At 49.5% G+C, this 26,722-nt stretch overlaps 1 protein-coding gene across 1 annotated transcript; it reads left to right on the top strand.

The window, feature by feature from the left end:
- The first annotated feature begins 18,340 nt into the window (after positions 1-18,340).
- LOC129735217 (ribosome-binding protein 1-like) lies at positions 18,341-26,472 on the top strand. Its single transcript, XM_055700565.1, has 9 exons — positions 18,341-18,426; positions 21,451-21,858; positions 22,404-22,552; positions 22,777-22,899; positions 23,912-24,064; positions 24,401-24,519; positions 25,315-25,468; positions 25,893-26,027; positions 26,311-26,472. Exons 2-9 carry the CDS (start codon positions 21,471-21,473, stop codon positions 26,347-26,349), a joined length of 1,260 nt encoding a protein of 419 aa, XP_055556540.1. The 5' UTR covers positions 18,341-18,426; positions 21,451-21,470; the 3' UTR covers positions 26,350-26,472.
- The last annotated feature ends 250 nt before the right edge of the window (positions 26,473-26,722 follow it).

Genomic DNA, 26,722 nt, shown 5'->3' on the forward strand with positions numbered 1-26,722 from the left:
TTGGTGATGTCTCCTTTCCTTAGTCACGTTAAGGCTTTGCAGTGACAATTTGGTGCTTCGCTCCTATTGCTCTTTTGTCATATCGCTCACAATAGCTACTGCTGTTTCCTTTTATCATATTGCATGCTATTTTCCTGTATTATAATACAAGAAACTGCCTTGGATATGTTTCAATGATTGATATGTTTGATCGATTTGATGTGGAGTTCATCTTTGCTGGGTATCCAGTCAGTCAGCAAGACATAATTTGGCATAGTGGGCAGCATATGAAGCAAAAATGTCTTTATTTAGGAAAAAAAAATGTTCCTCGACTGGCTATTGGCAGGTGGGAACCATTGCCTTATGGTGTTTGGGCCAGAGTGGTCTGGTGGTGCTGGGCAGTTGGGCCATGCCAGGGACAGAGGGACGGGAGTAGGGGAGGGGGCGGGGGAAGGGGTTTAGGGAGGGACGGGTGGGGATGGACCAGGGTGTGTGGGGGTGGGGGGTGGGGCAAGGATGTGTGTTTGTGGGAGTGGGTGTATGGGGGGTGGGGGAGGTGGAGGCAGGTGGGGGGGTGTGTATTGATAAATCGGGGTGGGGTAGGGTGGGGGTGTGTGTGTTATTTAGAGAACAGAGTGGGGAGTCTGGGGGAAGGGTTTTAGGGATGGTTTGATGGAGGCCTTTAGGGAAGGACCAGGGGGTTGGGGGAAGGACTTTAGGGCTGGACCGAGGTTGGGGGAGGGACTTTAGGGCTGGACCAGGGTCTGGGGGAAATGTTTTAGGGCCAGGGCGGGGAGGTGGAGGTGGGGGATGATTTCAGGAACAGCCTGGGGTGGAGGAGGGGGTCAAGGGAAGTCTTTCAGGGTTGTTTGGGGGGAAGGATTTTAGGGACGGATGTGGTGTCTGGTGGGACGTTTGATGCCACTGTATAGATTCCACCGTATATACATTTATGTCCAGGGATTCTGTTAAGGGAAGGCTGCTGGCTCGGCAAAGGGACAAGATGTCTGAGCTCCCCAGTTACCACGCTCTGATTTGCTGTGTAGCTCTACGTTAAACACACCTGCGCACAAAGGTTAGGCCAAGCTGACTCTCTAAAGCTGTTAGAAGTGACGAATTAAGGGACCTCTCATCCAGGGAGTCAGCCTTGGGAAGGATGGGGAACAAAGAATGGATGGGGAAAAGATCGGCGTTCTCTTCAGTGATGCAGAAAGAGCCTCTGGGTGAGGACGTTGTGGTCGCAGGAGGAGACAAGCCGATAAGAGCGCTGCGATCCGCAGAATGTTGGTTGGAATTCGGACAAAGGTAATTGTTGTGGGGGGAGATCGTGACCTCTGACTCAGATAGCCCCCCGAGAGAGGGCAAGGCCCCGCTTGGGGAGCACGGGGAGCTAGTAAAAAACCTCAGCAGTGCTGTCTGAGGGTGTGTGCTCGTTTGCATTAAAGCAAGCAACTTGTAACCCATCCCGTGCCTGACTGAAAATGCATGTGTAATGCGCTGAGTGTGCAAGTGCTCTGCTGTCCATAGTGCGTACCCTCGAGGAACTGGGTGAGCACGCTCAGAGGAAACATTCCCCCGTGCTCCCAGCACTGCCATAAAGAATGCCGGCCTTCTGAAACTTGCAAGCAAGGCTTAGAGGGTTTTTCTCCCTGACCGACTTTATGGCATCATTCCCACCATACTGGAGAAAGCAAATCTTTTTCTGTTTGGTGGTGAAAGCAGCTTGGGGAGCGTCACTGAAGTGCAGCACTTTTTTAACCTCAGGTCTAAAGTGCCACCGGTCCTACCGTGGAATACATCCTTCCTCAGGCTTTCAGCAAACGGAAAGGATGCAACAAACCCACCCCACTAAGACGTCCTGCGCTTTTTTTATCTTCCCTGGAAGGTGGGGACATGACCCTGCTGGGCCATCAGTGCCACCTGCCTGGGAGCCAAGATGGTGCCTTTGCATTTCAGGCTAAGCACTTACCTTCTTTTTTTTCCTTTTCAGCGACTTTAGAGCCACCCTTAGGGAGGCTGGTTAAGCTGGTTTATGTACAGCTGGTCACCAGTGGAGGGAAACGGTAAGCTCCGCTATTGCCTCTGGTGTTTACTTGTTACCTTGTCGCTCGTTTGAGTGATCTTACCGTGCCCCGGCAAGCAGAAGCTATCACGCCACTTTAGGCCTTGGTCTAATAGTCATGCAAAGCAATACTGAAAGTCATTCTGAGATCTGGAACAGGCCCCAATGTGCATTTTATAAAAGTGCATCTTGGCTGCTCTTTATCTTTGCATGGGTTTTTTTCCCATTTCTCCAGACTGTTGAAGCTCTGAAAGGCGCCAGTGAGCTGCTCTCCCTCAGTTTGCTCCTTTGCCTTTGGGGAGTGCGGTTCATGTTTTCTTCATGGCTTTGCAGAGGAGAAAATCCATGAATACACCACCTTGCTTTTTTCACCTAAGCTAATTTCAGAAACTGCCTCCTTTAACTTAGACATGAAACTCTTCTTAACCTCTTTGTGCACTTGTAGAAAAGCAGGGTGGGGTGGGGGTTGGGGGATGGGGGTGTCTTCAGGAAGTGCCCGCAAAAGAGCCTGTGGGAGACCCTGTCCCTTGACTCACATGTGGGGTAGTGAAGAGCCTGAGAAAGACATGGGTGTTTTGGTGTTCACCAAAGCAGGTTTTCGGTTTGGGTTTGGTTTTTTTTTCTTATTGTCTTGTTATCTTATGTAGCTTATGCCACCAGGTAGTGACAGCCCGGGGGTGACAGGAGGGGACAGCAGGCAATGGCAGCCTGGAGGGTGACAGGAGGGGACAGTAGGTGGGGACAGGCCTGGGGGGGGGGTACAGGAGAGGACAGCTGTTGGGGACAGCCTGGGGGGTGACAGGAGGGGAGAGCAGGTATTGAAAGCCTGGCGGTGACAGGACCTCAGGCGCCAGATCAGGCCGCGAGAGGCTGAAGGCGACTCACTGCGACCTGCAGGTCACCAACGCCTAGACCATGGAAGGCGCGTGGGGGCGGCGGGCGCGGGATGCGGGGACCGGCCGGCTGGCGGTGGCGCAGGTGGCCAGTGAGGCGATTGGGCCGTGGCCGGCAGCGGTGACTCGTGCTGGGGCCTCAGAGCTGCTCTTCCGTGGTTGTGCGCTGGCAGCTGGCGTGAGGGCTGTGTGCGCAGCCAGGCACAGCAGCGTACGGGGTCGATGTGCGGCACCGCGCGTGGAAGAGGTTTGGTTTCTGGGAACCCTTCTAGGTAAAACGATAAGGAAATGTGGGACAATGCCTTGTAATCACAAACCTGCCAGATTTCTTTGAAACCCGGCAGAGAAGGCTGAACGTGATAGAAAAGGAGTGGATGGCTAATCGGAAGGGGAAAAAAGTGGGTTTGGTGACTGAAATTTGTCTTCAACTACTTTTACTCCACCGCATTGCAAAAGTGGCGCTTGGCTGCTGCAGAAACTGCTCAGTAGCAACGTTTTGGATCAAGAGTGTATCTGTGAGTGAGAATCTATGCAGACCCTGGAAAGCCATCTTGTAGACGGGTGTTCTGTCTCAAGTATACTTGGCATTTCTTGCTAATACAGCTTCTTTGCTACACCAAAGACATTTTCATTCAGATGTTATTGAGCATCATTTCTTCGTTTCTTTCAAACGGTGCATTTTTTTCCTGGTACTGCGTGTTAAACGGTGTCAGGGCAATACTGAAGTTTTATGGCAGATCACTTATGGTGAATATACCTAGAAATGTTCTTCGAGAAGCCCTAAGTTCTTTTGAATCTCAGAAATGGTGCTTGATTCTCAGAGACGGTAATGGTTTCGTATTACTTAGCGTGCTGTTTCAGTTTGGTAATCTACCATCTGGCAAAGCTTGCATGTGATTAAAGACTTTGGGATATGACAGAAATAAAAAGACTTGGAAACCGTTGCCATTCCTTAAACATTCAAATTTTATCGGGTGTTTTGTTTTGGTTTTTTTCTTTTTTTTTTCCTGTGGTTCTGTGACATTCTCACAACAGTCTTTTCTTTACAATGTGTACTCATAGGTTTTTTCCCTCTTCCTGTTTGATGTATTAAAACTTAAACAGAATAACATGTCTGCTGCGGTAACTGTAACTTTGGCCCTAGCCTTTCAAGTGGTTGGACCTAAGCACGCTGTTTACCTGCAGATAGGTAAAGTATGTTCAGGAGAGTATCTGTGAGGAGACTTAACAGCACGGTGTTAGGGGTCTTGGGGGTGTTACGGGATCGCGTGTCATACGGCGGTAGAGATAGACATGCAGGTAGAGGCAGATGTACAGGTTGTGACACAGATACTTAGTGGAACTTCTGTAAGGGTGTCTTCCCTGTGAAAATGCAAAAATCCCCCAGTGGTTGTCAGAGCAAAGCTAAGGAATACATTTCAGTGTCATACACATGTATGCCAGATTTTGGGGTTTTACACATAACCGTGAATTTCCGTTTTTATTGAACAGCCTCTACGTGCTTAAAGTCACCTTCAGAAGATGAAGGAAAGAACTCGGCCAGGATGTTCTGCCTAAAGGGGGTTCTCGGAGATCTTACCTGTGGAGATACGGTCGTGGGTTTTATAACTTGGTGCAGGAGTCCTGACTAAATGGTGACGTGATCTTGGAAAGACCCTTCAGTGAACCTTGAGTGAAGATGGCCAACTTGTTCAGATTTTTCGGGGCCGCGTGATCGCGGAAATCTCGTAATAGCAGCAATGCTAATAGAAGCTAAAAGTAAACAGGATTTTAAACATCACTGGGGGAAAAAAAAGAAAGAGATGGTGGACTCTCTTTGAAGATGGTGGGAAGGCAAAATGGATGGTTGGGATGTGTTTGAAAAGGTGGGAGGCAGGGTGGGGGTGTCCTCTTCCATGCTCGCTGTTATAGAGACATGTTCTAGGGTTTTGTAAGCTAACAGGAGCAAAAGCAATGTAAGTGAGATCAGGAAAGAGCCTCATGCTTTAGCAGACTCTGCTTTAGTGACTTTAGAGACCATTTTGCTGTTGGCATTGAAACGATTCCAAAAAAATGGAAAAGATTTTGCTGCTTGTGTTTGACTATCAGACCTGAAGATTTCTGGAAAGGTACCGTGAGATGATAAAAGCATGACGCTGTGTGTCAAATGTTGGGTTTGTATCTGTAAAGGGATTCCCTGAAGTGCTACGTCACGACATGTCAATATCACTCTTACGAACTGACTGATGCTTTCTCTGTATTGATGTTGTTTCCAGAATACACAGATGATAATGCCCTGATTCCGGGGAACTCATCGGTAACTGTTAGGGGCGTCCCCGTCAGAGGAGTTAAAGCTACCGGCAAAACAGACCTTGGGTAAGTAGCCATAACACGTTGTGTTCTGTGGGAGGGGTTTCAGTGCGTTCACCTTCTTTGTGGCGGTTAGTTTACGGAGGCATTCCGGTTGTATCTTTCTTGTTAAAGCTGCTGTTAAATTGTGTTGTGACAGGGCAGATTTGAAGGTATCTGTCCCAAAGCAGACTTAGATTTTTCAGCCTGCTGGGACGTGGCATTCAAAGTCCAACAGTGGTAGCTGTTCAGACGTTTGAATTGGGTTTGTTCTTGGGCTTGGTTTTTCTGAGAGTCAAGTTCTCCATCCTGTTTCCTCTATGCAGAGAGATTCCTTATTGTATGCTTTTGCTTTTAGTGCTTCTAGAGTAAACGGAGAGACCATTGCAGTGTGAACCGGTGATTTGTTCCCATCTGCCAGCAGTCCGAGTCTCCGTGTTTGACTGCTTCCTTTGTCTGGGGGAGGGGGGCAGGGTATTCTTACACCCCAAAGGGGGGGGTGTGTGTGTGGGGGCTGCATGCTGTCTCCAGAGGAAGGACTGAGAGTGGCCAGCTGGCAAACCATGCAAACAAGAAGTTTCATTCTTAAGTGCTTCCTATTAGATTCCTAAAGACAATGTCTATGTCGGGCAAGAGAAAAAGAACAACATCCTAAAGCGTATTGCCTTTTGTGCCAGGACGGTGAAGGAACAGTTGATCTTTTCCAAACCTGAAGCTCAGAAAGCAGTTGAGCACATTCCCAAATGTTAGTAGTTACCTTTCTAAGTTTGTTTTCAGCCTAAGCTGCTCTCTGTGCTCCAGGTATTACTGCTGTATTCCTCAGATTTATGGAGGACAGAGAATCTGATTACAATTGCAGATACTCAAATGTAAGCCTGACTACAGCATTATCGCCGTCATCGATGTATTCGTCCAGTCCAGTTCTGTATCAGCTGCATCAGCATGGTTTGAATGGTCATGTTTTCAAGGCTTCTTCAAGACAGACCTCTCCTCCACCATTAGTAGATATTATTGACTTGTGGTTTTGCCATGTCTTTCTGATGTTAGTTCTCAATACATAAAGTGTACTGGCGAGTTACAGCGTGTCTCTAAGACTTATCTCTAAGACTTAACCGTGAGACATAACCATAAGTCTTAACCTAAAGACCTAACCTTAAGACTTAACCCTAATATTCAACCCTAAGCCCTAAAGGGTGGAAGCTCCTGATCTGGCTCTGGTCAATCTGGGATCATCACTGGGAACCACGGAACTTGGCCAGCCCAAGGTCTGTGAGGTAGCAGGTTAAATGAAGCAGAGGAGAAGCCCACCACTCTGCTGAGCTGGGTTCTTGGCACCAAGGTACCTCTGTGACATTTTCACTGTCCTGCAGTGTAAAGACAGCCTGTGATTTTCAAAAACTGGAGATCGGTCTTTAAAATGCAATTCCTTGGACAATAATAACATTGTGTCAAGTAAATACATACACCCCTCACCAATGGAGTTTTGGGTTTTTTCTTTGTACCTTTGCTGCTTCTGCAGAAGCCAGTAGTGCAGAGGGCTGAGGGTACAGCTACACAGAGTGGCTTCTGTTTTGTGAGCTCTAACTAAACGTGCAATGGACAGCCATTAAGATTGGGAAAGCTCACAAAAAGCTTAAAAACAGATAAACCACAACATTTCTTTCTTTTTTATAGAACTCCTTAGATTACTCCTTTTTTTATAAAAACTGAGAAATCAGGTGTTAGTCATGCTTTTCATGCTATCTAAAGGCTTTAATCAGCAGTGCCTCCCCTGTCCGTTCAGAGGAGGTCATGTCCATCTTTTTTCAGATTTTCTGTAGCTGGAAGAAGTGTTTTTGCCAGCCACCACAGACAAGTTTTCCTAAAAGGCTCAATCTGTCCATTTAAGTATTCCATCAGCCTGATAATGATTTAAAAACTGTGCCTGCTGGTCTGAACCTGGATTTCATGTTCTAGTTCCCTCCTAACAAAATAAATAGAATGTTCTTTGGTGTAGATGCCCCATTGCAACGGGGTCTCCAGGAAGGGATTCTGCATCCAGCCCATCATAAACAATCATGCAGAATTCAAGAGAATATTTTAAGACCAACACACTCTGCACTGATTAACGTCTTCACCACTGTCATCTACAGTGGTGAAGATGACAATGAGGAGTACAATGAAGAGGAAGAGAACTATAAACAGTTTTTTTCTTTTTTTTTGCAAGGAAGAAGAATGAGGGGCTTTTCAACTCTTGCAATGCACTGCGCGAATGATTTCTTAGAAAGAGCATTACAATTCTAGGAAAGAGTTGTCAACAAGTTTTTGAAATAGTTTCCTAATCTTCAAAATATTGGAGCTGGTAGTCACCAGCTGTGGCTGACGCACCATTTTCTGACTCCTGTGAAATGCCTGTCTATTTCCATAGTGGTATCATTCCCATACCTCCTTTTCCTTAAATAGAGTTTAAAATGGGGTCCACAAATCAGATGATGCGATCCACAACTCAGATGGCCATCAAAGAGTCTTCAAAATTTCTCAAAATTCAGCTACATCTTTTCTGGGAAACATACTCTTTGCTACTTTAACAGAACGTGTATGTGTATGTATGTGTAGGTATTTACAAAGAGGCATTTTGTAAAACATTAGTTAAAACGTTGACTGTCTCTCACTTAGAGATGAGAGATTCCGAGGGAAGGAATGGATTGCACATTCCCAGCGAGTGAAAGCGAGAGAACACCCTGCTCCCGCGCGTTCCCCTCCGTAAATGCCTGTGCTAGTTCTCAGGCGGCCCCAAGCTGCTTTTCACATCCCCCCTGCCCTTCAGGCTGGCTGGCAGGGCTGCCGGTTAGCGCTCCCTCACCGCCTTTCAGGCTGAGCATGCCTGTCAACAAGACAAACAGGAGGGCTTTGCTAACCTTAGTATCCTCAACGGAGACAGGGAAGGAGCACTCGCGTCACCAGCTCTGCTGGCAGGCATCACAGGGCAGCAGGTCTGGGCAGAGGTTTTGTGTCGAGCCCTCCCTGGGGACATGTTGATCCCAAAGGTTTCCTTTTGGGTGCCAAAGGGCGATTGTTTTGAAAAGGAGTGCTGAGGATGGTTTTGGAATCATTTAAGATCAACAAAGAGCAGCTTCTGAGTATGTGTTGGACCTGCAGTTCCACTGCACTTGGCAATAGCTGCTGTTAAGGACTCCTTTTCCTGGCCAGAAGCAGAGCTTGTGGGCAGACAAAAACCAACAGAAAATCCAGTACCAACAGAAAATTCTTAAATCCCATGCTAAGGGATTATCAAAAGCTGATTTCCTTTTAGTGCTTCTGGGTCTGAAGCTGAATTTCAGCAAGCAAAAGCATCTGCAACAACTCTTAAGCTGTGTGTCCTTTTAATGCTGCAAAACATAACTAATGCTACTTGCATGCATCTCAGTTAAATGTACCGTGGCTAGCTTCTTCAACCAGTCTGGAGCTTAAAGTTCAGCTTCAAAATGCCGGCTGGTGTACTTTTTTCTAAACATAGCTTCAGTCCACTTGGAAGAAAATTGGATTGGTTAAACAAGTCTTTATGTAAGGTACAAAGGGAGCCTATTTGTAGCCTAACATGAGTGTCAAATAATCATTACCTGTTAAACAGACTGACAACCTGGCTGAAGACAATGCTACCAAAGAGGATAAAGTACAGGCTATGATGGTACAGTCTTGCTGTGAATACAACCCAGTCAAGGAAGTGTCAGGTATGTTCTTTGAAGGTTATGGGAACATTGTAGAGATGTTTGTTTTAAGAGGAAAGATACATGCATACGTTTTCCTTTTTTTTTTTCTTTTTCAAAAAACTTCTAGTTACATGAAAGACCCCTGGGATCCACCTCCACCATCGAACATTTGCTTTCGTTGTGGAAAACCTGGCCACAATAGAAAGAACTGCCCAACAAAATGGGTAGGGTTGTGGGGCGCTTCTGGTGTTACTGAACCTTTTAGGGTTTTTACCTTGGCATTTATGTAACAAAGACATGAACACTCCTAGTAATAATTGTTTCTCTTGGGGTGAAATACAGAGGTTACATGGCAATGTTGCAAAGCCCTTCCATATTCAAGGGAAGCCTGGAATTCTGAATGTGAAATTTTCTTTTCTCTAGCTCACAGTCATTAAAGATGTCCATAGATCTTTCTCAGTGAACTTTCACACCTATTTTTGTCTGTTTCAGTAGGACTGGAAATTGTTCTGCTTCTAACTCTGTTCAATGACCATTCAAAGTTTTTAGTATTTCCTATAAAAACAAGATGTTTCTGTTGACCCCCTCTATTGAATATCTGTGAGTTTTAACTACCAGAAGCCTCTGGCTGAGTATTCATGCCGTTTAACATCAGCCACTGAATGTATATGCAAGAGGTATGAATTCAGCTTTCATAGATGGATTATTAAAGAATTTCCACAAGCCGAATGGGTTTCTCTAGGTTTGCTTTTAATCACAATACAGAGTTGGGCATCACCTCAGTGAGTGGCAACTTGAAATTTTTCATTTTGCATCGTAGATTTCTTAAAGCAATTACATAATCCCTGAAGTCCAGTCATAAGAGTCCACTTAAAGTTTCATCATCTTTTCGATTGTTCTGTTCTTCTTGGTCAGCCGGAAAGTACTTTGAATTCTCATCCATCAGCTGATCCTCGTCATTCAATCCAGTTGTTGACCGTGTAGGTCATGCTGTTCTCTTCTTGACTCAAAATCATAAAAGTCATTTATATCCAATCATAATCATCTGACAGGCTTATTTGATTATTACTTACTGTTTAACATACCCATTTATTTTTATCTACTGATTAATTCAGTTGAAGACTAAATCAATCACGGAAAGAATTGTACAACGGATGTGGTTATATTGTTATTGCTGCACCTGTGTTTTCACTGCTGCTAACAACTAATCTTGCTACTTTAACCTAGACAATACTGCTATTAATCTATGATTAACCTTGAACATAGATGGTGAATATAAGTTTCCCCAGGTGTTACCGATTAGTTAATAAGTTAAAATTGATTGATTCTATTTGATTAATTAATTGATTTTATAAAATCATTTAATAGAATTAAAATGTAGAAGGTTAAGAAAAAAAAAATTATAGGAAACTTGCATCTACGCAATAAGAGACGTTATGGAATCTTTTGTACGTCTTGTACCAAGGCTAGAAGAAGGGCCTGGAACTATTGTAATAACTCTAGGGTTGGAAGGTTCCATTGTATTTGACCAGTCTTCTGTACGCAGAGGTGTATTGAAATGTCAGAATATGAGATGAACGGGAACTGGGGAGAGTCGACTGGAACAGCTTGTGGTTACCTGCCAAGAAACTGTGAACTTTAGTAAAAGGTAATTCCGGCAGGGGGAGATCGCGACCACCGACTCATACACCACCTACCCAAATCGTACCCCAGACCCATTTCTAGACCTTTCTAAGCTTTACTGCGCACAATCGGATATAGGAGGAGAATATGTAAATGATTTACGGGAAATGTTATGATTATGTATGAATAATTAATGAATATGTATGAATAAGTTATATCTATGGAATCTGATTTTGGGACCTGGTGTGCGTTGATTGTGAGAGGACTCGCTCACGCACCCGGCCGTCAATAAAGAAGTGTCTGCTTATCTACATCACATTGGTGTCGATAAGTTCTTCAGTCCGAGATTTCGGTAACAGTTTTGGCGACCCAGATGGGACCTCGCTGAAGGAGACCGGAGGAGTTGGGGACTTGATCGGTTCCGGCCGGCACCGAGGATTTCTCAGGGACACCCATCGATCCCCGATCCATAAGGCTCTTCGCGACGTTCCCTGGATATTTGGTAAGACACTTCTTTTTTTAATTGTAGTAAGTGGGTGGGAGTCCCGCTAAAGTAAGTAAGTAAGTAAGTAAGTAAGTAAGTGCACTGGAGAAAGTGGGGGGGAGTCCCACTGTAATAATTGTGTGGGAAAGAGTGGGAGGAAGTCCCACCAGTGGGTTGGAGCCCCACTGAGTAAGTCTGCCTGTCAGACGCGGTGAAAGAGCTGCGCAGGGTAGGACTAGGAGTCTGCCCGTAAGACATAAGCGAAAGCTATTGCAGGGTTGGACTAAAAGGATCCTTGTGGAAGTGGAAGCCTAGGCGTCTGCCCGTAAGACATAAGCGAAAGCTATTGCAGGGTTGGACAAAAGTGGAGACAAGAGAAACTATATGCTATAGTGTTCTCTAAGGTAGTGCCTCTAACAAGAAGTTAGAAGAAGTTTTTGGTGTTCTTTGTTGTTTTGTGAGTTTGTGTACTAAGAAGAAAATTAAGAGGTATAATATTGTGTTATATGTTTGTTTTCTTTGTTGTTCTGTGAGTTTGTGTATTAAGAAGAAAATTAAGAGGTATAATATTGTGTTATATGTTTGTTTAAAGTAACTGTGGGAAAGTGTGAGCGTGGCTGTAAGGGTGAGACTGTGGAGTGTGGATCCGCGGATCGGAGTGACAGAGTTGAATAATTGTGTATTGTACTGTGGGTAATTACACCATGGCAACTAAGTTAACTCGGTTGTTTAAAAGTAAAAGCTTGGGTAATCTTGTGTTAAATGATAAAATCCCGAAAAATTCTCCATTGGGATGTTTACTGGCGCATTGGGGGGATTTATATGAGGATTTGCCAAAGAGCCAGATGATTGAATATTGTAATAATTGGTGGCCACTATATATATATTAGAAAATCAGGAAAAGTGGCCCACGAATGGGACACTGAATTATAACACTATTTTGCAGTTAATGCTGTATTGTAAAAGAGAAGGGAAATGGAATAAAATGCCATATGTGGATTTGTTCTTTTACTTAAGACAAAAAAAGGATTGGCAGGGTGAATGTAAGCTAACTATTAGAGATAATTTAGTAATGGCTATAACTTCTGATAATAAGAAAGTGGAAAAAATGTTGTTTAAATTGTGAGGTTGGGAGTGGATACAGGAGCGACATTTTTTATTAAATACCTGTAAAGGAAAAACTGGAACAAAAACAGGCCATTCCTGCAACCCCTGGATTTGAAATTTGGAAATAAGATAATTACACATGATTTTTTGTATGTACCAGTATGTCCGGTACCCTTGTTAGGAAGAGATTTGTTATCTAAATTAAATGCACAGATTGTTTTTGACGAAGGAGAACTTTTCTTGAAAATACCTGAGTCAAAAACGGGAGAAATCCTGATGATACAAGAAAAGGTAAAGGAACAAGAAATTCCACCGGAGGTGGATTTGGCAGTGATCCCTACTGTATGGGAAACAAATATTCCTGGTAAATTGAAGCTAGCAGAACCGGTTAAAATAGATTTGAAGGAAGGCGCAGGAACAGTGAGAATTAAACAATATTCAATCAAACCAGAAGTGAGACAGGAATTGAAGAAATTGATTGGTAAATTTTTGGAGTATAAAATTTTGGAAGAATGTGAATCTGAGTATAATACTCCTATTTTACCAGTCAGAAAACCTTCGGGTGAATATAGACTGGTACAAGACTTGAGAGCAGTAAATCAAATAGTTGAGGATATTTATCCTGTAGTAGCAAACCCTTATACACTGTTAACAGCATTGAGGGAGAATTATCAGTGGTTTACAGTGCTTGATTTAAACGATGCTTTCTTTTGTATACCTTTGGAAAAGAAAAGCAGAAAACTGTTTGCTTTCGAATGGGAAAATCCTCAAACTGGGCAAAAGATGCAGCTGACATGGACTAGATTACCCCAAGGATTTAAAAACAGTCCAACTATTTTTGGAAATCATTTAGCAAAGGAACTTGAAATCTGGAAACAGGACAAACCAAGACCTGGGCATTTACTCCTACAATATGTGGATGACATATTGATAGCTACAGAAGAAAGACCTACCTGCATACAGGTGACTATTGACCTCTTGAATTTCCTGGGACTAAATGGGTATAAGGTATCCAGGAAGAAAGCCCAGATAGCCTGCCAGACTGTGATATATCTGGGCTTTGAGATTTCAAAAGGACAACGACAATTAGGAAAAAATCGCAAAGAAGCTATTTGTGGTATACCTGAGCCGAGAAATATTCATGAACTCAGAGCATTTTGGGGAATGACTGGGTGGTGTCGCCTTTGGATCATGAACTATGGGCTAATAGCTAAACCGCTGTACGAGGCCCAAAAGAACCCTTCCTTTGTATGGGGCCCACAACAACAAAAGGCTTTTGTAGAGTTGAAGCGTGCCTTAATGTCTGCACCTGCCTTGGGACTGCCGGATCTAACCAAAGATTTCCAGCTGTTTGTACATGAAAGGCAACACCTTGCACCGGGCGTGTTAACCCAGAGGATAGGAAGCTGGAAACGACCAGTCGGATATTTCTCTAAACAACTGGACACAGTGAGTAAAGGGTGGCCAAACTGCCTGCGAGCAGTGGCCGCAACAGTGATGCTCATACAAGAAGCTCGGAAATTGACTTTGGGAAGAACAATAACAGTCTATGTGCCACACATGGTGATAACTGTCCTAGAACAGAAGGGGGGACACTGGCTGTCTCCCAGCCGAATGATGAAGTACCAGGTGGTATTGACTGAACAGGATGATGTGATTCTAAAGACAACTAACCTGGTAAATCCTGCAGTGTTTTTAAGTTCCATACAGGAAGAAGGACGACTGGAACATGATTGCTTGGCTACCATCGAGTATGTTTATTCCAGTCGTGAAGATCTGAAGGATGTGCCATTGGAGAGACCAGACTGGGAACTGTATACTGATGGAAGCAGCTTTATGGAACAAGGAGTCCGATATGCCAGATATGCGGTAACAACAGAGACTACAGTCATAGAAGCAGGAGCATTGGCGGGTACCACATCAGCCCAAAAGGCGGAACTCATCGCTTTAATTCGAGCCTTAGAATTAAGCAACGACAAGAGAGTAAATATCTGGACTGATTCAAAATATGCCTTTGGGGTAGTGCATGTCCATGGAGCTTTGTGGAAAGAGAGGGGGTTATTGTCCTCTCAAGGATCAAACATTAAGCATCAAACAGAGATTTTACGATTATTACAAGCAGTTCAAAAGCCAGATCAAGTAGCAATCATGCACTGTACGGCACACCAGACTGGCAATACAAAAATAATAGCTGGGAATAATTTAGCTGATAGAACAGCAAAAAGGGTAGCAAAGAAACAAGCATTGCAAATGGCAATAATTCCTTCTAAAACAGTAACCCTTCCCAGGGGAAACCGAGATATTCAGAGGAAGATGACAAATCGGGTCAGTTATTAAATGCTAAGAAAAACTTAGCGGGATGGTGGATAACTCCTAATGGACAGGTAGTAATTCCACCTCCTGTGATGAGAGAGATAATTCAAACGAGACATCAAGAATGTCACTGGGGAGCAGAAGCCTTAGTAACATCTTTGGGAAAGCAAGTAATATCAGTTAAGATGTTGGGAATAGCTAATACGGTAACTGCAAAGTGTGAAGTACGTTTGAAAACCAATCCAGTGATTAAGAAAAAGGTTCAAATGGGCAGACTGAAATCTGGTACAGAACCTGGAGATTATTGGCAAGTAGATTTTTCAGAGCTGCCTAGACAAAATGGGTACCAGTATATCCTGGTAAGGGTTGATACTTTTACAGGATGGCCAGAAGCCCTTCCCTGTCGCACCACACAAGCAAAAAGAGGTTGTGAAGTGGTTATTACAAGAAATAATTCCGAGATTTGGAGTTCCTATTGGAATTTCCTCTGACAGAGGTCCACACTTTGTTGCTGAAGTAGTCCAAAGTGTTAGCAAAGTATTGGGTATTAATTGGTATTTGCATGCGTCTTGGAGGCCACAATCTAGTGGGAAAGTGGAAAGGATGAATCAAACATTAAAACGACAAATAAGTAGAATTTGTCAAGAAACCAGTCTAAAGTGGCCTCAGGCACTTTCATTGGCATTATTATGAAACAGGGTACAGCCAAAGACACAGGAGGCATTCCTTTCTCATGAAGTAGAAGACGCAAGGATCTGTGTTCCCAGACACAGGAGAAAGCACTCTAAGCAGCTGGAGTCTGCTCTGTAATGAATTGACCACTGTTAATCACCAGGCAGTGGGGGTGGGGGTGGGGGGTGGGCTCTCAGCTTGCCATTCCCTCAGCCAGAATTCAGCAGGACCCCTTTTTCTTGCCTGATCAGAGACAGGTCACGCACATACCCCAGAGCCCAAGTGTGATTTGCACATCCCTTCTCCATCGTGACCCCCAAAGCTGCAGTGCTGGGGGGACAGGACACGTGTCTACCCAGTCCTGCCTGCGTGGAATCTCTGGTGTGTCTAATATAGAGGCTGAGCACACGCAGACTTCTCTGGGAACAAAAGGGAGGCGGGTCTGGCCTTCATCCCCCTTCCTGGCCTTGGTTCTTCACACCCCCCAGAGGTACCAAGTACTCTGGGGGCCTTTTCCCCCCACCAGCTCCTCAAATCCCACTGATGTCAGCGCCGGGCTCAGCAGCTTTATTGTGAGGAGGCAGGCACCAAGCTGTGACGTGGTCTCTGCCATTTCCCAATAAACCAACTTGAAATAAAAAAAGAAAAATTATTTAAAAAGAAGAAAACTCGGGGGGAAAAAGGGTGGGTTTGTGTGGAGTTTCAACAGGAAAGCCACAAGAAGGGGAGAGAGAAGGCTGAAGAGCCTGGCAGTGCCCAAGGACCACCACCACGCAGCACCCGCAGGGACAGAATTTCTGGGGTGCGCTGAGGCTTAAGAGAGCAGGAGCAGCCTGCGCTGGGCTGGCGAGGCTGTGCTGCTGCGCCCTGTCCCCACGCTCACGCTGCTCTGCCCTGTCCCCACGCTCAGCCTGACCCCGTGGCAGGGGACCTCGGGGTGCACCGCCAGTGTGAGAACACTCGTGGCTGGAAGGGAAGGCTTCTCTCCTTTGCGTATCTTGGAGAAAAAACAGAGGGGATGGCTGTTTGCAGCACAGCAAGCAAGGCGGGGGAGTAAAGGATCTGCTCCCGGCCACAGCAGGGTCCTTCTTCAGTGACCCCAAACACCTGGCTGGCTTGCAAACTTAATAAAAAATTAGTAAATAATAACCCGGAAAATGAAGCAAGAATAAGCTCTTTTCACTACATCATTGTAAATGCATCGACACCCAGAAATACACAAAAGGATACGCGCCAAGAGCCACCCATCAAAGAGAGGCTTCCTTCCATGCTGGGTCTCACTTTCACACTTCTTCCACTCCAACAAACAAAAAAACCCAAACCAAAACAAAAAAAGTAAAAAAGAAAGGAAAAAAAAAATCACCAGTTGATGTACAAACAGAGTCTTCCCTTTTCACAGATTTGTGGGTTCTGCCTGCCCCGATGTGGTCGGTGCGGTGCCCTTGGGAACAAACGGTAGTTGTACAAAACAGTATGAAGATTTTCTTACAAACATATGCCTGCAGTGTTTACTGGTTGGGTTTTTGTGTTTGGGGTTTTTTCTAAGTTTCAAAACTAGGTTTTAGGTCACGAATGGCTTGCAACTTTTTTCTACAGTAAATCAGGCATATATTTTTAGTTTTCGTTTTAGGAATGTGTAAGGCATTTTGGTAAGGTGACGGTAAGGTCTAGGTCACAGACTCGTCAGACTGAAGTCCCTTCCTTCAAACTGTCCTCTTCCCCCTGGAGAAGGAAAAGAGAGGTGGGTTACTCAACTGGCTCTCAACCTTATCCTCGTGGCAGCTCAAGCATCAAAGCGTTTCACAGATGGGCCAGGTCCTGCCTTTTGAGAAGGGAGAACCATGGCCACCATCTCCTGTGCTCCCAGAGCTTCCCAAAAGCCACCCAGATGGTTTCTGGCAGCAAGTGCCACCTTGTCTCCGGTTTTCAACCACTGCCTGACACGCGCTTCCCCCTGCCCTCCACCAGCACCAAGGGGAGGGATGGCTGCGGCCACCACAAGTACCGTTTCCTGAAGCTGTTCTTTACACTTCTTCAGTCTCCCTTTGGCCAGTTGGTCCTGGGTAACCTTCAGTCGCTCCTGTAGTTCGCTTGCTGCCTGGCCCCGGTTCTTTCTTTTTTTTTTTTTTCCTAGTTTTTCCTACATGGGAGTCAAAAGAAGGCATCTGCCTGAGTCTCCCTTGGCCATCTGGCGACTCCCCCCTCCAAAACATCTGGGGTCACCTCAGGTCTCCACTGAGCTGCCTCGGCGGCCACAAGCCAGCGATGCGCCACTGCTCCAGCGGCGTGCTCAGAGGCTCTACCTGGGAGGTGTCCTTTAAACACCCCTAAACCCCCAAATCCAGCCACACCCCGGTGACAATAACAAAGCCACAAGCTCTACCTCCTGCACCAAGGGCTTCAGAGTCGAGAGGGAGCACCCACGTCCTCGTGAGCACCCGCTGGCAGGGGCCACTGGGTTTCCTCTCTCACCTGAGGCTACCACCCAGCACGGTGCACCACCTAGGCTTCCCCCCCCACCCTCACACCCGGCGGGAGCAGGTTTGCAGGCGCTTGCCTGACCTGCAGCTGCTCCATCTGCCTCTCCAAGGCCGCCACTTTCATCTTCCAGCTCTTCCTCAGCTGCTCCTCTTGCCGCAGCACCTCTGACTTCTCAGACAGCTCGTTCATCAGCTTGCCGCACCACTCCTGTAACCTGGCCACCTCAGCGTTTTGCCTGCACCAACAGAAGCAGCGTTATTCCAGCCCGCAGGCCAGTCAAGCATCCCTGGCGTTACCCAGGGGGAACACATCCTCCTGGTGGGCCTGGTAACAGGGCTTGAAACATCTCAACGGTTGTGTTGGCCTGTTTCTCGGACACGCCTGGTCCTTCAGGGATGGGGTGGAAGGAGCTGACACATCAATTTCAAAAGCTCCGTTTCCATCCATACTAATGAAGGTATTCCAGCATGCTAGTAATCAATCAAATGTACTTGGTAGTAACATTAGAAGAGGCAATCGGGTCACCAAGCAGGTAAGCCCTGCCTTAGCTTAGGCATTTGGATGGTTTTCTCTGACGTGTGTCAGAGCAGACATCTGGCTACATGCCAAATAGCAATGCAGAAATACCGGGGAGAACGTTTTCACTCCATCCGTGCTCAGACTGTTCCCCTTTTCGCTGCAGGCTCTCTCAGGAGCGCACCTCTCCTTTCTAGGGCTACCCTGGGTATGGCGGGTGAGGAAGCTACACGCAGGCAGGCTCCAATGGCTGACTCGGCTCCCGCTGGCTCTGGAGAGGTGGGTGAAAGAATCAGAGTGAGCATCTGGGCTGTAGAGACCAGAAAGGCTTTGCTGCTCCAAGGAATCAACAATGGATTCTTTTTTTGGAGATCAGGGAGCCCAACCCAAGCCGTCTGATGTGGAGAAAAGCTGAATTTCTTCAGGATTTCTTTCTTTCTTTTTTTTTTTTAACTTCCACCTGTGCAGCACAGCCTCCCTGGCTAGTTGCAGTCCACTGGCCAGCTGTCGTGTGAAGGCTGGCACTGCTGCACAACGATCCTGTCTGTCTTGCAGGCTGCAAGATTTTGGCCCAGTGCAGCAGGAGGAACTGAAGGGGGTCGGCGCTCTCTGGCTACAAGCCAGGCCGACTGAGCATGAAATCTCTGAATGCTGCAGCAAGATGTTTACTCCTTGGTTAACGGTGTCTGACAGGCTGAACAGAGCTTTGCTTCTCCACGTGGAGATGCAATGCCTTTTGAAATGAGTAATGACAACCACATCTCTAGATCAAGCGCATTGTTAATTCCTACTGTTGCACAGGGTGTTTGAGATCGTGTCTTTCAACAGACACAGGCTTGAACGTCCTCTGCCACAGCAGCAGCTCTAGAAGGAAGCTAATGGTTTCTAGCCTGTATGGTGCAGATGTGCTGCTCTGCATGGCACAGCTGTGGTGTCACAGACACTGCAAAACCTGCTCTTGTCCTGCGCACAGTTCTAGTGCCTCTAAAATTCAGTCAGACGGTGTAAGTTTTAGCCAGAGCTCACTTGAGCTGCATCACAGGGCATTTCACTTGTGAAGTTCTCATCTCTCACTAGTATCTCAAAAAACCCAGCCATCCACAACCAAAAACCAATCCAGCATCCAGCTGCTCTGGGAGGTGGCGGGAGCAGCTGACGGGGCTGGAGAGCATTTGCCAGCAGTCAGTGATGCCCTTGCCCTAAGCTGGAGTGGCGAATTTTGATCTAAGTCTGACGCGGTGGCACTGTGAGGTCAGCAGCTCTGTTGGTACCAGCGCATTGTTGGGGTTGCCAGGTGAGGAATGCAGGGCGCTCAGCTCCGCCCCGGTCAGCTCCGGGGCACATTGGTCTGGCCCTAAAGCCAGCAGAAGGACGTGGGTACATGTTCTCTGGACCCTCGTTTCTGTTTCCTGCCAGGAAGAGGAAATCCATCCCTTTTCACCCTGCAGGTTAGGAGTAATCCCTCTGTCCCGATGGGGACCATCCCAAAGTGATGCTGCGCTGTCAGGAGGGAGGGGGCTGGCACCAGCTGTGCTGGGATGGAGCCGGCTGAGGCCGCTGAAATCCCAAACGACTGGGACGGGCCGGGATAGCGATGCCTGTAGTATCAGCTGGGATCTCGCGCGGTGCCCTGGTGTAGAAAGTTGGTCCTGCCGGGGGGAAGGCTGGTTCCAGCTGGCGTTGGCAGCCTGCCCGCCTGCCGGCTCTCTGCTGCTTTGTCTGGGATGCTTGGCGAGGCGGGCAGGGAGAGCTGGGCTGCTGGTTGAAACAGCCCTCAACAACCCCCCTGGGGGTTGGAGGCGACGTTTTCATTGCCCTGTCACCCCCTCGCTGCACCAGTGCGGATTCGGCTGGGAGTGAGTTCGCCGCTGTCGGCTGTGAGAAAGGGAAAGGCTCTGAGGTCTCTCCCTGTGAGCACTGAGGTTTTGAAAAGATGCTGATCTCCTTAGTTTTATTCTTATTTTTGCCTCCTCCCTTTCCAGCCACTCCCTCCGTCCCCAGCCCACAACCTCTTAAAGAGGAAATTCAATGATGTTGACAGTTAAGGGCGGGGATGGGAACTTCTGATAGCTGAGGGCTTGATGCACTGATCACGAGAAAGCGCAGCCTGGCACCTCCTGGGGAGTGCCCCTGCGCAGATGAACTGCCTGGCTGCAGCATCGGGGGGGTGGGGGGGTGGGTGGTGTGAGCCACGTGGAGGTGGTGCCCATGGGGGAAACGCACGAGTGGGACAGCGGGGAAGAGCCTGGCTTCCAGACTCGGGACGGGGTTCGGTTAGCGATTAAGAAGAGTGGAGGCAGCAGCATCTTCCTCCGCGCGGGGCTGCACCCTGCCGGCCAGGTCTCAGACCAGGCAGTACAGTCTCCCTTGCGGCTCCGTGTGTTATGGGTGGAGAACCTGAGCGTGGAGAGGAGGGTGGGAACGGATGCCCGCCAGTTAACAGCAGAGGTGGAAAGAGAAGCACCACATCCAGTGCTCCCTTTGCAAGTTTCGTTTCTTCCTGTGGGCATCTGCTGGGGAGATGAGATGGTTAATGACCATGCTTTTGCTTTTTTTTGGCTTGAACTTGGGCCTTTTCCTGGTGTTTGCGTTGCAAGGAGATGGTAGCGTCTTGGTTCTCTGTGTGGCGTCTGTAGCATCATTGCTGGGGTGGTTCTCGTCACTGGAGGCTGGGAGCAGCGACCCAGTGGGATGTGGTCACTGCGTGTCCTCCCTGCCAGGCTGGGCAGAGGCCAGCAGTGCCGCAGGGTGCGGCTGGCAAAGGGAGGCGGCCAGGGCTGCTGCAAAGCTGGGGAAAGCTCTCCCGTGCATGCTTTCCCCTTCCAGGGGGGTGTTCTATTCCAGAGCTGAGACCCTGGATGCACTTCCACCTGCGCCTGGGCGCAGAGATAAGGCCAGGTGGCCCAGGGAGAGCCCAGGTCTTGGCCAAACTGCACCAGGCAGTCTGGAAACGGGCTCTCTTACTGCCGCAGGGCTGCAGGGATTGCCCAGGGTCGTGCAAAAGCGTCCCATTGGACATGGCATGGGCACTTTGCTCGTGGCTGTCTCTGATTGCATCCCTGGTTTTTTCTTCCCCCTCTTTGGTTCTTCTGGAGCTTGCTGCAGCCAGCGCAAGCAGCCCCTGCGGTGTGGCTGGAGCACCGTGCGCAGGCAGCGCAGCGGAGGAGCGCAAACCTGGGAGGGGGCGGGGGGTGTCAGCAGGTTGCCCACACAACACAGATGGACATGGGAAACTCGCTGCTCACAGAGAGGCTGTTGCGCCTCTTTGTTTTCCCCACTAACTGTTGTTGTGGTGTCTTGCAGGCACAGAAGAATAAGGCAGGATGGATGTCTATGACCCTCAGATGCCGAATGTCGTGCTCTTTGGAGGTCTGATGGTGGTATCAGCCATCGGGATCTTCCTGGTGTTCACCTTCATGGAGAAGGTCCTCCGTCCTTCTGAGGAAGCCTTGGCCAAGCAAGGCAAAGGGCTTAAGAAGACTCAGCAGAAGGAAAAAGAGAAAAAGAAGAAAGAGGAAGCTGTTGAGAAAAAAGGAAAAGGAAAGAAACATCAAGAGAAACCTAATGGACAGGTCCCAGAGGCGCACCAAAGTGCTCCAGTGGTCAGCTCTGTCACCATAAAGAAAAGCAATGTTCTTCCAGCCCATGAGGAGCAGAAGCATAATGGACCTGTCAAGAAGGTGGCTGCATCCAAGAAGAAGAGCGAGCCAGGTAAGGCCAAGTTCCTCTGCATATATCCCCGTCGGGTAAGCCGGCAGAGGGATCAGAGAAGGGCTGGAGTCATCTCGTTCCCTTAGCAAAGAGCTGGAACGAACCTGCCTGGTGAAAGGCAGGAGACGACCTTGCTGCTCTGCATCACTGGCACCGCTGCGTGGAGCGACAGTCCCCCAGCGAGGCTGTGTCACAATGGAGTCCAGCTTCTGATGCCCACCACGTCTCTGCTCCCTGGCTTTAGCAAAGCGTGCCCAGCTCCGTCTGGAATCGATCAGTGTGATGGAGGGCGGTGGCAGGGCGGCAGGAGCAGTAGCAGAGCCAGGCAGAGGTGGCAGCTGGCTCAGGGAACGTTTGTCTGTGGTGAGCGCCGTCCCCAGCGCTCGTCACATTGCTTTCAGTTAGAGAGGTATCAAACTTGGCTGTGGACATCTGGGCGGTTGCTGGCGTGAAATGGCAGTTATGGGGTTGAAGTCAACTGAGGCGATGCTACTCAGCCCTGCCGTTGGCTCGAGCGCTCCCAACCCCTCCTCTCTCCTCCCCAGCACCTGCGGACTCGGATGGGCCCCTCTACCTGCCCTACAAGACGCTCGTGTCCACGGTCAGCAGCACGGTGTTCGGCGAGGGGGAGGCCCAGCGGCTCATCGAGATCCTGACGGAGAAAGCGGGCATCGTCCAGGACACCTGGCACGCGGTAGGGCTGCCAGCAGCGTCGCGTCCACCAGGGCTGGGCCAAGCCTCCGGGGGTGCGGAGGGGTGAAGGCAGCCCGTTTTCGGGCAGGCTGTCCCCCGAGGGGCAGCCTTAGAGACAGGAGCTGAATTTTCCCTGGGGCAGAGGGCAGGACCCTGTGCGTGTGGGGTGGAGGGGTTGGATGCGGAGGTGGTGGTCCCCGCTGATGTGCCACCCTGCGCCGGCAGGCCAAGCAGAAGGGTGACCCTGTCACTGTCCTGAAACGCCAGCTGGAGGAGAAGGAGAAGCAGCTCGCCACCAAGCAGGAGGCTGCAGCCGCTGCCAGAAACAAGGTGGAGGAGCTGAGCCAGGTAAGTGCCGCGCAGCCCTCCCGGCACCCCTGGCACGGGCTCTGCGCCTCACGGCTCGCCGTGTGCCTCCCTCTCCCCGCGTCTTACCCGCCCTTGGAGGTGAAGCCCAGGGGTTCTCTGGGCCCTTCATCCATTTGCTGTTTTCTCCCCCAAAAGGGGAGGAGATGCCCACCTGAGCTCCTCTCCTGGGCCTGATCCAGCCCGGGGAGGCACGTGCCCTGTTGGGCAGCCGCAGCTGGAGGGGGCTAAAGCCGTGCCCGTAAGAGACTGCAGCTTTCTGCTGCTTTCCGGAGGACAGTAAAGCCCTTCTCATCTCTTGGCAGAGCCCCTGAGCTGAGAAGGTGTTGATCAGTCCCTTTTTAAGGAGCCTGGTGCTATTTACAGCCCCCTTGCCTGGCTCAGCCCCTTGCCTCCACCTCTCGTTGGGTGTTGAAGTCAGAAGGGACCCCCGGCGCGTCGTGCTCAGCACCTCCTGCCCCGCAGCCGCCAGGACCCTGCTGCAGCAGGTCCATCTGCCTGCAGGCAGGAGAGGAGAGGGCGAAGCCACCCTGTGCACTGAGTGCTGTGCTAAGCCCCGGCCTGTGCAGGCAGCCCAGGGCAGCGGCACGGCATCACCCAGCCGGCCAAGAGAGCACCCCTGCCTTGGCAGGGGGCGGAGGGGGGGGGTGTTTGGTTTGTGGGGGTGTTTTCTTTTTTTTGTTTTCCTGCTTTGCCCCAAACTTGATGTGATGATATTGATCCTGGGGCCGGGGAGGGGAATAAAATTCCAGGCTGTCACTCCTGTCTCTTAGCTGGCCCAGTGTGGAACAACAGTGGCATCCAGTGGCCACTGAGCCCAAAGCTTAATGCAGGAGGAAATGGAAGTGCGGAAGGGTGTAGCTGGGCCTGGGGGCAGCGCCGAAAGGGTTACACTTCTTAAAGTCTTCTGAGCCAGGAGGCCACTTGTTTCGAGTCCCCTTAAAGCAGGGGAGTTCCTGCGCTGAAACTGACCGGGTGGCTTCTCTCCTCGAAGGAGCTGGCGGCCGAGCGGGCCAAGGCGACGGCCGTGGAGGGCAAGCTGAAGGAGCAGCTGCTGGCCCGCGAGCAGGAGATGGCAGCGGTGCAGGCACGCGTGCAGGCCAGCTACCAGGACCATGTCAGCGAAACGCAGCAGCTGCAGGGCAAGGTGAGCCCCACGCGGTGCTCTGCAGCTTCCTCCGCTGGCTGCCGGCTGGCCCTCGGTGGCAGCTGCCTGGTCTTTTGGAGAAGACCGAGGTGGGCGAGGGGGCCAGAGCCTCGGGGAGGGGCGAGAGCCCCGCAGTGCTCCTGAGCCGTGGTGCTCACGCTAGAAGAGGGATGTGGGAGCATCCTCACGGGATGCAGCAGCCGCAGGGGCTGTCAGCAGCAGCAGACACCTCGCTGTGGCTTCCTTGCCAGTCCCTCTTGCCCATGGAGTGGGCTCCTCAGGGGAGAGCCGAGGGGCTGGCAGCAGCGGCATCAACCCCTGTTGGTCTCTCCCTAGATCCGCACCCTGCAGGAGCAGCTGGAGAATGGCCCCGACACGCAGCTGGCTCGCCTGCAGCAGGAGAACTCCATCCTGAGCGATGCCTTCTGCCAGATCAGAAGTCAGATGGAGAGCAAGTAAGACTAGGGGTGGGGGTGGGGGCAGAGCCTGGGGCCGCCCTCTGGCAAGCCCTGGGGGGGGCTGTCCATCATGATTGGCCACCCCCTTTCTGGAGGGTGCTTCTACAGACGCCCCAGCTAGCTGGAGGTAGAGGAGGGAGTGAGGAAGAGATTGCCAAATGGCTTCTGTGGGCCTGGCAGGGGAAACAAGGATGCTTTTCCCAAGTGGAAGGGCAGGGGAAGCCCTCTCTGCTTTGGAGTCACCTGTGCTGATGCTAGCGGAGGGGGCAGAGGGGACCGGAAGGCACTGCAGCATTTCTCCACACTTCGGAGAGCTTGTGCTCACCAACTTCAGAAGAAATGTCGCTGGCTCTTTGATGGGAGCGGTGCTGCAGAGAAGCGAGACCTGCCTGGTGCATACAGAACAACCAGGAGCTAGGGAGAAGAATTTGGCGCTCCTTTTTGTAGAAAGTCTGAAATGGCTGGTGATTAACAGTGGTCAGTTAATTACAGAGCAGACGCCAGCTGCTTAGAGTGCTTTCTCCTGTGTCTGGGAACACAGATCCTTGCGTCTTCTACTTCATGAGAAAGAAATGTCTCCTGTGATGGAAACGGAGCTTTTGAAATTGATGTGTCAGCTCCTTCCACCCCATCCCTGAAGGACCAGGCGTGTCCGAGAAACAGGCCAACACAACCGTTGAGATGTTTCAAGCCCTGTTACCAGGCCCACCAGGAGGATGTGTTCCCCCCGGGTAACGCCAGGGATGCTTGACTGGCCTGCGGGCTGGAATAACGCTGCTTCTGTTGGTGCAGGCAAAACGCTGAGGTGGCCAGGTTACAGGAGTGGTGCGGCAAGCTGATGAACGAGCTGTCTGAGAAGTCAGAGGTGCTGCGGCAAGAGGAGCAGCTGAGGAAGAGCTGGAAGATGAAAGTGGCGGCCTTGGAGAGGCAGATGGAGCAGCTGCAGGTCAGGCAAGCGCCTGCAAACCTGCTCCCGCCGGGTGTGAGGGTGGGGGGGGAAGCCTAGGTGGTGCACCGTGCTGGGTGGTAGCCTCAGGTGAGAGAGGAAACCCAGTGGCCCCTGCCAGCGGGTGCTCACGAGGACGTGGGTGCTCCCTCTCGACTCTGAAGCCCTTGGTGCAGGAGGTAGAGCTTGTGGCTTTGTTATTGTCACCGGGGTGTGGCTGGATTTGGGGGTTTAGGGGTGTTTAAAGGACACCTCCCAGGTAGAGCCTCTGAGCACGCCGCTGGAGCAGTGGCGCATCGCTGGCTTGTGGCCGCCGAGGCAGCTCAGTGGAGACCTGAGGTGACCCGAGATGTTTTGGAGGGGGGAGTGTCGCCAGACGGCCAAGGGAGACTCAGGCAGACGCCTTCTTTTGACTCCCATGTAGGAAAAACTAGGAAAAAAAAAAAAAAGAAAGAACCGGGGCCAGGCAGCAAGCGAACTACAGGAGCGACTGAAGGTTACCCAGGACCAACTGGCCAAAGGGAGACTGAAGAAGTGTAAAGAACAGCTTCAGGAAACGGTACTTGTGGTGGCCGCAGCCATCCCTCCCCTTGGTGCTGGTGGAGGGCAGGGGGAAGCGCGTGTCAGGCAGTGGTTGAAAACCGGAGACAAGGTGGCACTTGCTGCCAGAAACCATCTGGGTGGCTTTTGGGAAGCTCTGGGAGCACAGGAGATGGTGGCCATGGTTCTCCCTTCTCAAAAGGCAGGACCTGGCCCATCTGTGAAACGCTTTGATGCTTGAGCTGCCACGAGGATAAGGTTGAGAGCCAGTTGAGTAACCCACCTCTCTTTTCCTTCTCCAGGGGGAAGAGGACAGTTTGAAGGAAGGGACTTCAGTCTGACGAGTCTGTGACCTAGACCTTACCGTCACCTTACCAAAATGCCTTACACATTCCTAAAACGAAAACTAAAAATATATGCCTGATTTACTGTAGAAAAAAGTTGCAAGCCATTCGTGACCTAAAACCTAGTTTTGAAACTTGACAAAGTTGTATAATATCATTCAAAAAGACCTGTGCAAATACAGTAATGGAGTACTCCAGGGAGAACTAGTTCCCTCCAACACACCTCCTGCACTTGCTGGACACCCACTTGACTCTTTTTTCCATCTTTGAAATGCGCTGTCTGGATGTACTGCTTCAGTACTATTAACAAGGCGACGTGAAAAACACGTGGCTAGCAGTGCCTTTTGTCTGATGTCTGAACCACAACTCC

Source organism: Falco cherrug, unplaced genomic scaffold, assembly GCF_023634085.1.
Source record: "Falco cherrug isolate bFalChe1 unplaced genomic scaffold, bFalChe1.pri scaffold_58, whole genome shotgun sequence".
In the NCBI taxonomy this organism is placed as follows: Eukaryota; Metazoa; Chordata; class Aves; order Falconiformes; family Falconidae; genus Falco; species Falco cherrug.